This window comes from Cibotium barometz, chromosome 12 (genome assembly GCF_041138505.1).
Source record: "Cibotium barometz isolate CiBa-2024 chromosome 12, ASM4113850v1, whole genome shotgun sequence".
Lineage (NCBI taxonomy): Eukaryota > Viridiplantae > Streptophyta > Polypodiopsida > Cyatheales > Cibotiaceae > Cibotium > Cibotium barometz.
In genome coordinates, this window is record NC_141057.1 from 57,220,877 (window position 1) to 57,237,687 (window position 16,811).

At 40.6% G+C, this 16,811-nt stretch overlaps 1 protein-coding gene across 1 annotated transcript; it reads left to right on the plus strand.

The window, feature by feature from the left end:
* Positions 1-12,849: 12,849 nt before the first annotated feature.
* On the plus strand, positions 12,850-16,494 carry LOC147633625 (uncharacterized). Its single transcript, XM_086805883.1, has 9 exons — positions 12,850-13,227; positions 13,335-13,424; positions 13,578-13,752; positions 13,860-14,021; positions 14,193-14,260; positions 14,440-14,620; positions 15,305-15,409; positions 15,571-15,728; positions 15,850-16,494. Exons 1-9 carry the CDS (start codon positions 12,889-12,891, stop codon positions 16,054-16,056), a joined length of 1,485 nt encoding a protein of 494 aa, XP_086662009.1. The 5' UTR covers positions 12,850-12,888; the 3' UTR covers positions 16,057-16,494.
* Positions 16,495-16,811: the final 317 nt, after the last annotated feature.

A 16,811-nucleotide genomic window follows, 5' to 3' on the forward strand; every position in this document is an offset into this window, starting at 1 on the left:
TTGGTTCAAGAGATATGAGAGATAAAAATATCACATTATTTTTAAGTTTAAAACTCATTCAAGCATGTGAAATATGCACCTCCTTTAAAGAACTCCCCTTCCTTACATATGTGTCAAAATTCTATTGCTCATAGTTTTTTTTACTAATAAACCTTGTACATTTTCAACTCTTCATCTTATGTGAAATATGCACCTTCTTTAAAGAACTCCCCTTCCTTACATATGTGTCAAAATTTTATTGCTCATAGTTTTTTACTAATAAACCTTGTACATTTTCAACTCTTCATCTTATGTGAAATATGCACCTTCTTTAAAGAACTCTCCTTCCTTACATATGTGTCAAAATTTTATTGCTCATAGTTTTTTACTAATTAACCTTGTACATTTTCAACTCTTCATCTTATGTGAAATATGCACCTTCTTTAAAGAACTCTCCTTCCTTACATATGTGTCAAAATTTTATTGTTCATAGTTTTTTACTAATAAACCTTGTACATTTTCAACTCTTCATCTTATGTGAAATATGCACCTTCTTTAAAGAACTCCCCTTCCTTACATATGTGTCAAAATTTTATTGCTCATAGTTTTTTACTAATTAACCTTGTACATTTTCAACTCTTCATCTTATGTGAGCATTTACTCATTTTTGGGTATCTTCTTTTACAAATTGGATTTATCTCCTCCCTACACATGGATTGATGCTATTGGCCCATAGGAACCTTAATTGGACCATAATCCAAAAATTTCTGAAAATCTAGACCCTTAGACTAAGGTTCTTTATACCTATTTTCAATTAATTCCAATTGCACATTGGAAAATTCTTTTTGAATTTCTGTTTTAGGGGAACTTATTTTAATAAGATGAGTTATTTTTCTATCCAAAAATATTCATAATCTGAATATTCTCTCTCTAGAATAATTTTCTCTCTCTAGGCTAAAATAGTTAAAAACAAGGTCTTTATATTTCTGAAGAGGGATTGATTACAGGGAATATGTTAGACATCAAAAAGGGGTTGGGGGAGGAATCTTACAGTTAATGCGGTGCGAAGTGCTTTTGCCTTGGATGTAGTTGCAGAGCCGTATGTGGATCTAAGGAAATTGGGAAACAAATTAGAAGGTGCAGCTACTTATGACAGCCACAAGCAAAGAGGGAGCGTAAACTTCGTGGATATTACACAGCATCTCCAAAAGGCTGCAAGGGTCCTCAGACTACTCACAAGAGTTGAGCCGTCGGATCATCACAACATAATCCCGGCCAACCACTTGTTGAGGTTACACAAGCCACAATAGCATGCCACAAATTGGGCGGACTACTTCTATCAAAAGCTGGACAAGGTGTGTGCACAACACAATAACCAAATTCAACATCCTATGTTGTTGATGCCACTCTTGTACCACTTAGCCGCATGGAAATTGGACAGAAAGAACTTCGGCTTCACGGACAAAAACATAATCGAGCTCCAAGAGCTGGTGCCGCAACCTGAACAGAAGAAGCAAAAGGTAGAGCCTGCTGCTCGCATGGCAACCAGGAGTCAAGGCAAAGAAAAAGTAGTAAAACAAGAAGATATAAGGAAGCAACAGGAAGACAAAGCTGCAGCACAGTGGAGGGAAATCGCCGAGCAACACCGGCGTGACAAAGCAGCAGAGCAAAGGAGGAAAGAAAAAGAACAAGAAAAGGGGAAGGCCAAAGTACAAGAGGAAGAAGTGTTGCAGGAGGAGCTCGAGCTCTAAGTTCCACAACCCCTGCCAACACAGTAAGAGTTCGACACAGCCCGATTAAACAGCCTCTTGTTAGCATCCACATTGATGCAAACAATGAGAGTAAGAGCTGAGGACTCGCATCAAGAAGACAATGCCTTCAAGGCATTAGAGGCTGTAGCAACCACATCATCGGAAAACTACAAGGATGATGCAACATACGAGTAGTACAAAGAGATGCACACTGATGTGCCAGAAAGAGAGAGGAACTTCCTAAGGACTCTCGTTCACTTCCAAACAGTCGGACTTCAAATATTTGAAAGAAATCAAACTCAGCTGAAGAAGTTAGAAGCCCAAATCAGAGACCAGAAGGAAGTGGACAGAGCCTTGGAAGCATCCTTAGCAAACGAAAAGGTGTTGCGACAGGTACAAGAACTAGAGAGGCAACTGCAAGAGGCTAAAGCAGCACACTAGAAGGACAAAGAAGCATAGGAGGTAGCTATGCAGAAAGTACAACATGAAAAAGAAGAGTTGATAAGGGAAAAAGAAAGAATCACACAAGAGCACATCCAGGAGGCGTATCAAACAATTTTTTATCTACATCGCAGATCCATGCAACTGGAGGATGCATTACAAAACGCAGAGCGACTGCTTCGGGAGCGAGCCCAGCAGATCCACGAGCTGGATGAAATTCCAAGGATTCCAGTCTCGCCGGATGACCAAATGGAGACCGAACACATGTTGATTATGGCTGCATCATCGAATATCGTAAGTTTAGCTCTGGATCACCGAACGGTGGACCAGAGGCTAACTTACTACTTCAACGCCATAACCGCCACATCTGTACAGTATTCTATAGATTTAACACAGCCTCTCCCACCTCTCCAGCTAACTACCCTCCTAGAAAAATACACTTACTACACTCACCCATTTTGGCCATTTCCTTTTTTCGAGGAGATTTATGCCTCAAAGATCAAACAGAGATCTATCAACTTCCTCTTCACCCTATAGCCCTAAATTTTCGTTCATGGTGCCGGTGCATTCAAGAGTCAACCGATTTTGCACCCTTTGAACCTATCATGGAAATATCCAAGCTCGCTGACTTGCCAGAATATCCATATCCGCAAGCTCAGATTTTTGAGACTCAATTTTGGATGCAGACGCAGGGTTGGATAGAAGCCCAAACTCATGGATCGTATGTTTGAGGAGGATCTAGTCATGGAGCGACTAAGACATGAGGGTCTCAACAACCTTCATGATAACATAGAGAGACAGTCTAATGGCATTACGGTGCCAAATGGGCCAAGAGATGTCACAGGACTTGCTGCATTCTTGTCCATGGAAGTCAAGATGCCAATCACTTCATTGCTTAGGGAAAACCCGACATTATGGCATGACTTATCAGATTGGATGAACGAACACCTCGATTTGATGGCAGAAGTTCATGATGACAAAGTGGACGAAGGAAGGGTCAAACTTAGAAAATGACGTGCCTATGGTGTCTATCAATAAGTTAGGTCAATACTTTGAAAGTGATGACTCAAATGCAGTCATTCCGATATCATACCATCATAGGAAAGTGGAAGCTATCTTGGATGGCGGTGCGGGAGTAAGCATCATGATGAAGCAATGTTGGGAGAAATGGGGAAGCCCGCTCATGTGGAGAAGACCTCATTGATAGTCAAGTTGGCTAATGGAACCACTACAAGACCAGTGGGTGTGGTGAGGGATTTAAGGGTCAAAACCTTTGGCATCACCTACCACATGTGGTTTGTAGTCATGGATTTTAAGAACCCAATTGACTCTTATGACATAATCCTGGGAAGACCATTTTTGAGATCCGTAGGAGTAGTGCATGATTGGTCGTCAAATACAATCTATCTCAGAAAGGATACTTTTGAAAAAAAGGTGGACTTGACGACATGGAAATCCCGTCCACTAGAGGTGGCAACAACTTGTTTGCTACTGAATCAGAAACAACAGCTAGAACAACAATTGTTAATCAGTTCGAAGTTGCAAACGAAAGGATAATGGGGGGTGATGCTAATGAAACATGGTACGTGCCTCTACCTGAGCCAGAGTATTCGCATAATTGGATGCACTTGCTTGCTACCATAGACGTGCCTGAAAAGAGAGGGACTAGCTTGATGTCCGTGCACATTTTAAGTCCTACTCTACTCAAGACCGAGATATATTCTGTGAGAAGTCTAAGAGGATAGCGGATACATTTGACGATGGAGTCTATGAAGGACCAGCAAAGTAAAGGAAGTGAACTTGGCTGGGCTCGGAGAGACCCCAAAGCCGGTCTTTGTGTCAGTGGACCTTACCAAGGAAGAAGAAGGCGATTTAATCGCTCTGTTAAAGGAATACAAGGATTGTTTTGCCTGTCAACGACCTTATGACACGAATCCCAAGTATGAGACACTAGTGAAAGAAGAGATCGATAAACTTCTCGATGCGGGATTCATATACAAAATCGAGCATATGGAATGGGTGTCACCCATCGTGATCGTAATGAAAAAGAATGGTAAGATACGAGTGTGTGTTGACCTAAAAAAGGTCAATGCAGCAACAGTTAGGGATCATTATCCCTTGCCATTTACTGAACATGTGCTCGAAAGAGTGGCAGGCCATGAAGCATACAGCTTCCTGGATGGATTCTCGGGATACAACCAAGTGTCCATCGACCCTAAAGATCAAAACAAAATGGCCTTTGCCACAACTTGGGGTGTGTTTGCTTATCGCAAGATGCCATTGACTAACGCCCCAGCAACTTTTCAAAGACTCATGAGTACGGCCTTTAAGGAGTACTTGCGTGTTTGGCTAGAAATCTTTCTAGACGATTTATGCATACACTCTCGATGGCTAGAACATCTTAAATATTTACGAATGGTCTTTGATCGATGCAGGTTGTATAGGATTTCACTCAACCTGCTCAAATGTCAATTTTGGGTGAGACATGGTGTTATCCTCGGTCATGTGGTGTCTAGAAATGGAATTTCCACGGACTTTAACAAGATTAAGTTAATCGTGGAATTACCCCCACCAACGAATTTCAAAGGTGTTTAGCGGTTCACTGGGCACACTGGGTATTATAGGAGATTCATCTATATGTATGCGGAGTTAGCTCGTTCACTGTACAGGTTATTCATTGCTTTTGAATGGACATATGAATGCCAAAAGGCATATGATGCCTTAAAACGAGCCTTAGCATCAGCACCAATCTTATGTGCACCAAACTGGGATTTAATATTTCACGTTCATATTGATGCGTCGAACTTTGCAATAGGATGTGTGCTAGCTTTGCCTGGCAAGTAGAAGCTTGATCATCCCATATACTTTGCGAGTCGCTAGGTGAATGATGCAGAAAGGAACTATACCACTACAGAACGAGAGGGGTTGTCAATGGTGTATGCAGTGAAGAAATTCAGGCTTTACTTATTGGCAAACAAATTCGTGTTTTTTGTCGATCACCAAGCACTCTTGTACCTGGTGAACAAACCTTGTCTTACTAGAAGGATTACTCGTTGGCTGTTGATTTTGATGGATTTTGACTTCATAGTCGCAATCAGGAAGGGAAGAACACATGTTCTTGCCGACCATATGTCTCGAATTCCCAATGGAGAAGCGCCAACAGGGGTGGACGATGATCTACCAGATGCACCCTTGTTCTCAATTACAAATAAATATATACAAAATCAAATTTGTCTGGGTAAGAAAGCCCATGGCTTCAGTTACAGAAAAATATATACAGCCACATCCTCAATACGAAGGTGATACTATAAGTTTGAGTACTACTCAGATGCTACTCCCTCCATGGTCAGGTGAGCTCACATCAATATACATGTCCGATGAGTAGTGCTCACTCTCTCATTCACGTCCAAGAGCGGCGGAAAGAGCATCAGGAAGTGTAGTAGCAAGTTGTGCATGTTCAAGTAAGAAATGATATATAAGTTTATATATAATTCAAAATTCAATAAATCAAAATCATCACTTTAGAGGTTTCAAGTACCTGTTGACCATATGATCTCATGCCCACCTCAAATTGCATGTTTGCAAAATGTCCCTGTCGCTCTATAAGATAATTAACACGTTGTAAGATTAAAACAATCATAGAATCAATGCAAGTAGTAAATCAAATAAGGTTGTGAGATACTTATGAACTCTACCTCCCACGACTCAATGCCTCCAAATCCCAAATGGGAAGATCCAATGGCTTTCATCTGGATCCTCCATGCCGCCATGTTCTGCCTGCTCTTCACACCACACTCTGCCTATTTCTTTGCCTCCTTCCACTCGCATTTATGGGCAATGGCCGGTTTCTCGGTGGGATAATAACCCATAGCTTGATTTACCCGATCATCATGCACGAATTTCTTTAGGTGACATCTTTTATTACTGAAGATCTCTATTCTTGTCCTTTCCCATGCATCCAAGAATGTTGCACTACAAGACAATGCTTCCATACACGCGTTGTATATAGGTGATAAGTTACGGGCATGTGTATGGTCATGCATGTATATAATAATATCGGGCACGTGTATATGGGCATCTAAATTCACATGTATGTCTGCTTTTAAAAATGCGTGTAACAAAGCATGTATATATGTGTAAACCATGTGTTATAGACACAGATATACTCGCATCATTACACGCAATAGCAAAGAAAATCTCTTCTTTAAGAAAAATCCCATACCTTTAAAAAAATAAAAACCATCTTCTTTAAACCATCTCATAGTGCATTACAGTATATATCATTATACAATCCCAGTAAATGCATTTACAACAATTTATTTCAAAAACAAATTATGAGATGATAATTAAAAGACAACATATACAATAGAATTGTCATCAATTAGAACGATACAATGATGGATTGGTTAGGATTCGATCTCATCTTCAATGAGATCCATCCTTGCCAAACGATCAACATCAATATCCATTTGACCAATTTGTAAGGCTATGATTAAATTTATTCCACTATCGATATTCTGTCCATTGATAATGGTATCGATGCCCCAATCATCCTCATCAACATCACCATCATCATCAATGGTAGGGTCATCCTCATTATCACGATCATCTCTTATTTCTTGATCATCGATCACAACATCTTCATTGGCATGTTCGACATCATCTTCATTGCAGCCTGCTAAATCCTCCATATGCTCCATATCAGCAGTGAATATATTATACATCACTTTGGAACATGGTGCAACAGGGATGACGTACAACCATTTAGTGTCATGCACCATTAGCTAATAGATAACCTACTCAAATATACATATTGCAATTAATTAGCATATCAAAAGTCAAGGGGTACATGAGCTTAGATATATATGTACATAAAACACATTGATAAAAAAATAATGGGAGTACGTAAAGTAGTGATGGCCTTCTTTACCTGCTTTGATATGATCCATAGTGCACGCGGAAGACGAACATGTCGATCCTCCTCTCGTGGCCAAGCTTGACACATCCGTCTTGCGAATCGCAAGTCCTCTCGTATGCTGACATTGTCTCGTTTACCAGTTACATCTTTCCAAATACCAGATGTCACATTCTTGAAGATGTGCATGGGATCAAGAAGATGGTTGATCTTAAGATGGGTGCAATATGGTAGCTTGAAAAAAATAGAGTACCTACACAAGAGATGCTAAACAAGATTGCTCTATGTGATCTTTAATCCAATTAGAGACTACACAAAACAAGATTGGAAAACATTATTGTACATGTTCATACCATCTGGAGGAAGAACATTTGTAGACTCCCAAATGCGCTTCCAATCTTTTGCACGAAGTGTTTGTGGAGGAATGTTACTCTTACTAGCAACATATTTAGGATGATCTAACGGGAGAAATCAATGATGATTATCGAAAACGGTCTTACATAAACCATCAGCATATTCATGTACTAACAGAGGGCCACAAATAAGACATGCATGTTTACCCAATGTTTTCAAATCTGTTAAAATATAAATAAAAGTCAGAATAATAAAGTCAATAATTATAATTAATATAACCAATAGTATTAGAGTAGAGAGGTGATTTGAATTCTTACTAGAACAATCTCTATATCTTGCAAAGTCATGCATTGTCCACATCAACACTGCTTTCAAGTTGAAGTGTTGAGGGGAGGGAGGCCTACTAATGTCCACCACTGCAACACCTCTCCATAATTCCTCCAACTCATCAATCAACGATTCGAGGTAAACATCCACGTGCTTTACTTTATGTTTCCCTGGAATTAGAAGGGATAACATAAGATGTCCCTTCTTGATCGCCATTGATGGTGGAAGGTTGTAATTCACCAACACAACTCGCCAGACGCTGTATGTAGTGCTTTTGAAACCAAATGGATTCACTCCATCCATACCTAGGCCAAGTCTCAAGTTTCTAGGCTCTGTTTTAAAGTTGGGCCACTCATCTTCAATATGCTTCCAAGCAGGAGTGTCTACGGGAATTCTCCACATGCCATCATCCGATTGATGTAAGGAATGCCATGACATGAGCTCAGCTATGGATTTGCACTTGAACATGTGTTTGATGTGAGGAATTATAGGAAAGTGTCACAAGACTTTACGAGGTACATCAAAACTCTTCACATCTGTTCTATACCTTGCTTCACCACAAGTGAGACAATGTCGAGCATCCTTATGCGTCCCACGAAAGAGAATGCAATCAATGACGCATGCATGTATGCGATCATAATCCAATCCTCCAAGAGATGTCACATAGCGCCTCGCTATGTCTCTTGAGGTGGGTAGTCTATTCCCCTTTGGAAGCATGTTTGATAATAGCCTGCATCCCATATCATCAATTAATGATTGAAACATATTGAGATTTATTCATTGTGAAACCCTTAACTACTAATTTAAATTAGAATGCTTACTTCAATAATGCGTCAAGACTTACATTGCTCCATCCATAAACTTTCCATAGATTGAGTACTTCAAGTGAAGCACGTAAAATAGATAATGTGCACCCTTCAAATACCAGTGTCGATGAAGCATTGTAAAGATGCTCTTGTTCCATATCATCGTCGTCCATACCTTTGGGATCATCCCTAAAAAGATGCCACACCATATCATCAAAGACTTCCTCTTCCACGACTTCGTGGGGTGCAGGGCTATTGTCTTCCCTTTCCCACTCATCTCTGACAATAGATCCCAAAACTCCAGCATCATCTTGTCCATGCTTTGCATGCTCACGCCGAGTGGAAGGCACCATGTTAGGGTGTGGTTCTACATCCTGCTTCAATTAGAGTATACATATTCACTCATACAATGCATCCTTGACATTGATTACGCATACACTTGATCCTTTGTGCCAATCACACATTGCGATTACGGTGACGCATGGTCTCATCTTCACCAAAACTGCTTGAGGAGGTTGATGACATCCTATGTACAAAATAGTAAACACAGAATCATAATCAGTTTTTAATCAAAGTATAAAAAGTATCTGTATCGTGTGTATACTTGTGTCTAGACTGTGTGAAAATGCGTGTAATGGTGCATCTACGCTATGTCGCGTGTATGCACGCGGCTAAGCTGTGTGAAAACGAGTGTATACACGTAGCTACCTTGTCTTGTACACAAGAAGATACACATGCTTCTACACGTGGCGGTCTCTGTCATACCTAAAACAAAACCTGCCGCCTACCCCAAAAACCTTTCACTTTCATATCTTTCCTCTTCTTTGTCACCACCAAATCTTCCCTCTTCCAACAGACAACGAAAGGCAAGTGCAAGGAGGATCACACGAGTGGAAGGAGCACACACGGGTGAAGGAAACCTAAGCACAAAGGCCAAAAAGAAGACTCACTTTTCCAGAGGTGAGTTAGTTTGTCCTTTGTCCTGTCTCTTTTCTTCCTTTTCTTTATGCAAATGTCTCTTTTCCTTATGCAATTTTCTTTGTCCTTTGTCCTCTTTCCTTCTCTGATCTTTGAGTAATTGTTTGTGTACTTTTGTGAACGAAAACGACAGTTTGGGTTTTCCTTTTAAGGACGTTTGTCGGTGGTCGACCGTTTTTTGCGAAACGTTTTTTGTCAGGTCCCATGTAGGAGCACGTGTATGTCTGTGTATAGTCTGCCTGCACAGTTGCTTCACACGAATATACACGCGTTTCTTGACAGGTTTTTACATGCGTTTCTTAACGGGTGCTTACACGCGACTGTGCTTGAGTTTTTATCTTTGTTTTTTGATTCTCGCAATTACATGTTTTGTTTTGGTTTTCGTTCTATGCTAGTCCTAAATTAGGTTCTTTATAAAAGGAGAGGAAGGTGGAGGAGGTCAGGGAAGAAAGAGGAAGGTAAGGAAGAGAAGGTAAGAAATAGAATGTGGAGGAGGTAAGGGGAGGAGGTAAGGAAGAGAAGGTAAGAAGTAAGAGGGGAAGAGAAGGTGGAGGAGGTAAGGGAAGGAATAGAAGGTAAGGGGAGGAGGTAAGGAAGAGAAGTAAGGGGAGAAGGTAAGGAAGAGAAGGTAGGAAGTAAGAGGGGAAGGGACAGTGTGTGCTAGATGATGGTGGCTTGCATTCCTTGTCAGTTGCTAGCACATGGGATGGGACATGTGGGTGCGTGGAATATTGGCTCCATAGGTGAGACCACAAATATATTCCATGTTGCGACCCATTTGTTGGCAGACGATGGTGTCATTATTCTTCTTGGGATAATGTCATCTTTGCTGCACCTTGTCATGACAAAGGTTGTTCGCAACATGATTTGTAGATCTCTAAAAAATAATTGGTTTGCAGGCTGTTCATTGCAAGATGCCAATATTTGTCCAAGAGAGTAGAGAGGTATGTGCGTGTATCATGCTGGAATTTTTCGTGGATTACTCTTCCATGGTAATTTCATTGCTACATATGATAGCTTAAGGGTGTTAAATTTTCATTTCTCATCTCTATGTGCAGTTGCACGTAATGCACGTGCTCTTGTTTACTCACAATCATGGGGCATCTATTAACACCAGCTGGGAGGGCTTTATGGTGGATGGCATTAACGTGGAAGACTAGGTTTGGAATGTGGAGGGGAGACCCATGTGAGGTATTTATTCAATATGACCTGTATATTTCAACAAATGAACAATAAAGAAAATGCCAAATGTTATTTGGTGTTTTGGTAGGTGGCTTTTAGTGTGGAGAGAGGTTCTGGGAGAAGTTGATAGAGGACTTCTCCAAAGCAGGGAACACAATCCTCGATTATGAACTAGGGGCTAGAGATTTGGCGAGACCCATGGTGCAGATGGGGTGTAGAATCGTGTGCCTTTGTGATGAAATGGAGGAAAGATATCTAAGACACAAAGTAGGTATTGTACCCTACATTATTAACAGTTCAAAAACTCTGATTTCCAATAATACCATGCATACCGTATTTTCATAATCACAATCTATGTTTTTGTTTCAACAGCCTACCACTAGCTTCTAGAAAGCTAGTGGTTTTGGATTTGAATGGAGTGCTATTGTATAGGCGTTTGAAGACTACAGGAGACAAGCCAGCCCTAGCCATCGATCTCGAACCTAATTGGGTGGTATTGAGATCTGGCATAGCAAAGTTCATGCTACAAGTTGTCCAAATATTTGATGTAGCTATGTGAAGCTCAATGCAAGAGGGCAACTTGCATCGTTATATGCAAATATTGAGGGATGAATACCTCAAAGGCCATGGTCATCAAGCCTTCCATGTCTTCCAATATAGCTAGAGAAAATGCACTGCAGTTCCTATAGAGGCAAGAGGGGGTAGGCCTGTATTCAAGAAATGCATCAATCAAATCCAATGGCCTCACTTTGATCCTGATGCGACATTATTTGTGGATGACAATATGGAGATGATGGTAGATATTCCCCCAAACACATACATACTCCTGACCACATATAAAGGAGACTTTGCTTACAACTTCCTCTTTTCACAGTGATTGCCTTACATGACACGATTAGTTGTCCATCGAGGGACACTCAGATTTTGTTTCACAAAACAAGTTAATGGAAGAACATGAAAAAAAGTAGTGCTAGATTTGAGACATTAATGTGAAGTAAAAATGGATTTTTGATTTAAACGAGGCTGAATGGATGTGTATGCATTAATTGCTAGTCGATAAAGAGAGAGGTGTAATAATAATGTTGTTGAGAGCATGATTAACACACACACACACACACAGAGGTAATAATAATGTGTGTGTGTGTGTGTGTGTGTGTGTGAGAGAGAGAGAGAGAGAGAGAGAGAGAGAGAGAGAGGAATAAGTGTACTAAGATTACTAGCAATTAGGTGGTGGTAAAAAAAACTCACCTAAAAACTCGCTCAAAAAACTCACTTTTTGCCCATCCTGCTATTGTCACCTTGTCTCTCTGATTTTCTCTACTTCGTGAGTTCAATATACAATGCATTAACCATCAAATATCTATGCGGCTCACGAATTGCCTAAAGCTATAGCAAATCTATGAAAGATTGCATATCATTTGGATGAGGAAAAGATAAAGATCACCTTCTTCACCCCGAAAGCTTGGACTTGCACTATTTTAAAATTTCTTCAAGAACACTCAATATTGTATAAATTGTGACTCATTCATCAAACATATGGAAAGTACAAGAATGTTTTACAAGGGGTGTGTAGGTGAGGTGATGCTCATTGAGCCATACCGAGGATGGCTACTCCTAGAGCTTTCGAAACTATGAGGAATGCATCCACAATGTTGTTTCCACAAGAAGGCTAACTGCCTCATCACAACCATTTCATGGAATCACATTCGTCCACCATAGTTGCCAACAACGTCACACAATATTATATGTTGCAGTTTTTGCATTACAAAAGGGTTAACTCCTTGCAAAATTTCTTGCAGTTTTTTTCCTTGCATTACATAAGGGTTAACGTCACACAATATTTTTGCAGTTTTTTTCCTTTCTTGGGTTGATCGTCCCGATTCTTTACGCGGCGCGATTGTCCTGGAAGTATCACTTTCTATAGCTAACGGTTAACCCCATAATAACCAAAACTTTGCGCAATGTGCTTTCCTTGCCCTTATCGATCCATTATGACAGCATTCCTTATCCTAAGAGCTGCTTTGGGTTAATCGTCCTAATTGTCTCCTTGTGCGCATCCCCATTGTTCGACGCCGGCCTGGACGATCAGCCCAAGCTTAAAAGCAGGAGTGCAAAACTTGTAGCATAACTCATCTGATCTCGTACGAATAAACCCATGGCAACTATGCCCGGCCATGTCACTCCACGCAGCTGCCAGCAGATTGTCGCTGTAGTGGTTTGTTCCATCACAGCATTAATATGTGTGCTGCCCACCTGCAGGGCGCAGTTGGAATTCACAATAACGAGACCCCAAGACATCAACCCAAACGGAAGATTTGCGACCTGGATTAGCATTGTTGCCAATTCGCTACTTCCTCCTGGCAGCCCTGGCGTGTTTGTGGGCGCTATTCCAGCCGACGCTGTGGAGTCTGCATGCGGTTTGATAGAGTCTGGGCAATTGTCTATCCAAGCAACGGTAACGGAAGGTGCATCCCAAAATGAGCACACATTCCAGGTTCGAGAATTAGGGCCTTTCGACTTCGCTTCAATCAGCTTTTATGTGTTTCATGAAGTTCAACGTTAATGTTGCAACGTGTAAGCGAAACGTGCTCGCGCGTGCAGGTTCAAGCGACTGGCGGCTGTGACGCTTCAAGCGCATCGCCACAGGGTGTGGAGCTGGTATACACAGATGAAAACGGCAGAAGCAACGCTGTGAGTGATCAGTGCAAATGGTTCTTAGCTTATTGGCATATGATACACTCCATCCATATCGGATGAAAGGCATTTTACCAGCCTTGCGCACAGTGATCTGGAACTCATTCTAATTACTGAAACTGATCTATAGCTGCAAATTATGTGTAACAGGTGGTGTGCGATGAGAATGCTCAGTCGCTGGGCTGCCAATTGTATACCACCGGCGACGACGTAAATATGTACCTGCAGGGGGCCATGCAGGCTCAGAATACTACTAATGCATTAACGGGTGTTGGAGAAAGGAAGCTCCTCCAGGACGACCCCCCGCTTAATTGCTTCGATGCAGGTTCGCGCTCTCACACTCTCTGTGCCATTGTGGCTCTCTAGACTCTCCCACATACAAGACAAGACAGCCTAATAAAGACTAACTCTTTACCTGGACAATTCACACAGGTTTCGTGGGCGGGGTTATAGGCGGTGCCGCTCTTTCTACGGAAATATGCCCTGGATTTACCATCTTAGGGGCTTTTTGTGCGCTAGGCGTGGTCTTGGTCTCCGCAACCGCAGGTGTAATAGCTTGTCAGCCTGTCTTGGCAGCTGCCCAATGCTTTCCTGGTAAGGATGTATGCGTGGAAAATGCTACAACTCGCCAAGATTCCCTACACGTAAAACTAAAAATAAAGAAACGTGCATGTGCGCACGTGCAAGGGGACCATGAATCGATCCATTTCGAAGATTGATATTATATACCCCAGTACAATTCTAAGGTTCTACTCTTCCATTCAGGTGATTCCATGGTGATGATTGAAGCAGGACAACGTAAACTCATCTCCGAGCTCGCCATCGGTGACAAGGCAAGCAGCATAATAATTGTCATCGTTACACGTGTGTTATTGTTGGCTACTCCTATTTCACTAAGAAATGATCGTGTTTAGCAATATGCACTTTGACCAGTGTGTACACACTTTGCCCTTGTGCGAGGATTATTTACTCACTAAAATTGGAACTATGTCTCTGTATTTGCATACACTAGGTTGGTGTCTGGCGATCAAATGGCCTCCTCCACTTTGACAGTGTTTATGCGTTTGGCCATGCTGATGCAAACTCGATTGGATTATTTCTTAATATTACATTAGCACCCTTGAATGAGTTTCCACCTGTTTGCACTAGGTGTTTATTGCTGAGTCCTGGACATTTCGCACCAACCACAACTGGTAATTAAGCATATTTATCTCAATTCTTTTGATTTTGACGATTGTAGTGGAGGATCATGGATTATGCATTTTATCTCTCCGACTCTTAACTATGGTAACACAAATGTAAACCTTGCATAGTTAGATGGAAGCCTGAGCATAATCTATGATATTCCTTTCTCTGTGCAATTTCAAACTCAGAGATAAAATAATGTGCATGCATCACGTACGTGCATACATTGACAAAAGTACTTTTTGCATTTCTTTAATCTTAGCCCATACGTAGGTAAGAGATATTCAAAATGCATGTAAACAATGCTACAAGAATGGTTATCCTTCAATAAAAGACACTATTGAAATAGAATAGGCCGACCAAAGTAACGTAGGGGAGCATGATAATCAAACAAAGGTCTACACAACTAAACTATCCTTCAAGAAAAGAAAGTGTTGAGATAGACTTACCAATGCAATTAAGGGCAGAACCATAAAGATAATAAAACTATCTATGCAACAAAACTAGCTTATCATGTGAAAAAGTGTAGCCACATGGCTATGCAACACGATGACACAAAATGATACCCATTCAAGTAGAGTTGTGCACCAACTTTACAACCATTTGGCGCACCATTTCATTGCTCCATATTAGCCTTTGCTTGGCACTTGTAACCATTAGGAAGAATCAATGTGTGCAATTACATTTTGCAGGCAATGGGACAATTTTATTTAAGCGAGCTCAAGACCTAGAACTCGGTGACAAGATGTGGGCTACAACATGTAACAAGCATGGTTTTTCCCTCTTTCAAGTCACAAGTAAGTGAATACATTCTTTTATGAGCGTTCAAAAGCTAGAAAATCCGAACGTTATTTACTCATCTTGAATTGATGTGGGAATAGAATCAAATTGTGCTCATTACACAAAGAAAGCATAGTTGAAGAATACAATAACATATAATAGATTTAATTTTTGCTAGGATTGAGTTTCATCCACAAGAAAGGATTGTACAACCCATTCACTCTTGGCGGCACAATAATTGTTGATGATGTGGTCGCATCTACACATAGTGAGTGGTTTTTAGACAACCTTTTTTATGCCATGGGAAAAAGTCATTGGTTGCCTCATGCCTATCAGGTATGATTTACTTCTACCATTGTTAGATATATGCTACATTTTACTTTTCAAGGGCTCAACATTTCCTCGTATGATCTTCATGAGTCTCATGTAACCATAATTATTCATGATTTTGCACTAGGTGGTTCTTTCTCCAGTTCGAGCATTGTACCACATATGTGGAAAAAATTTGTACCAATACTTATACCTCTATCTAGACAAGCAAGTGAACATATCACAATTTGGTACAGAATATGCAGGGATCATATCATTAACTATGGGTGCCACTTCTATTGCTATTGGTGGTGTGCTCATAAGACTGTTCACATTGAAAAAATATCACATCTAATATGTGGAAACATCAATTTGTGATGTTCTTTTATTGAACATTACAACTTTGATCTCATCAATCAGGTGCCACAATGTCATGTGTTGCATCTAAACTTGAAGGCTCTTGAAATTCAAATAATTAAGACTTCCACTCTGGGGGGTTTCCTATATTGTTTAAAAACATATGTATTGTGTGTGTTCAAGGCCTATATTTATGTTATGCAAGTATCATCCTCCATTTTGGCAAATCATTGTATTATGATTCATTATGCAAACCATTGTATTTTGATTCATTATAGGCCATGGGCCAATAGTGCCAAATAAGGGCTAGAAAGCTAGGCAAGGAAGTAGGGTTAAAACTCCTTTCAAAAGGTCTATGTATAAAAGCCAAGCGTGTTGACTTGGTCATCATTCTTTCTTTGCTTGAGTATGGAATAAAGAGAGCAAGTTTCCTTCATCCTTGTGTTGATGTCCATTCGCTTCCTTCTTTCTTTACTCTCATCTTGTTGCTACTACTACGATCGATTCCATTGTACTCCATTTATTATAGGCCGTGGGCCAAGAAGGATGAATAGGACTAGAAGGCTAAGGCTAGTTTTTAGGGTTAAACCTCCCTTCAAAAGGTCCATGTATAAAAGCCAAGGCATTTGACTTGTAGCATCTCAACTTCGAAGATGTAATCATTGTGGCAAGTTTGTCGCATCTTTGCAAATTGTTGTTTCAAAAATAAACCAAAAAGAATTTGTAGTGTTTGTGGAAGAATTGGGCACTTGG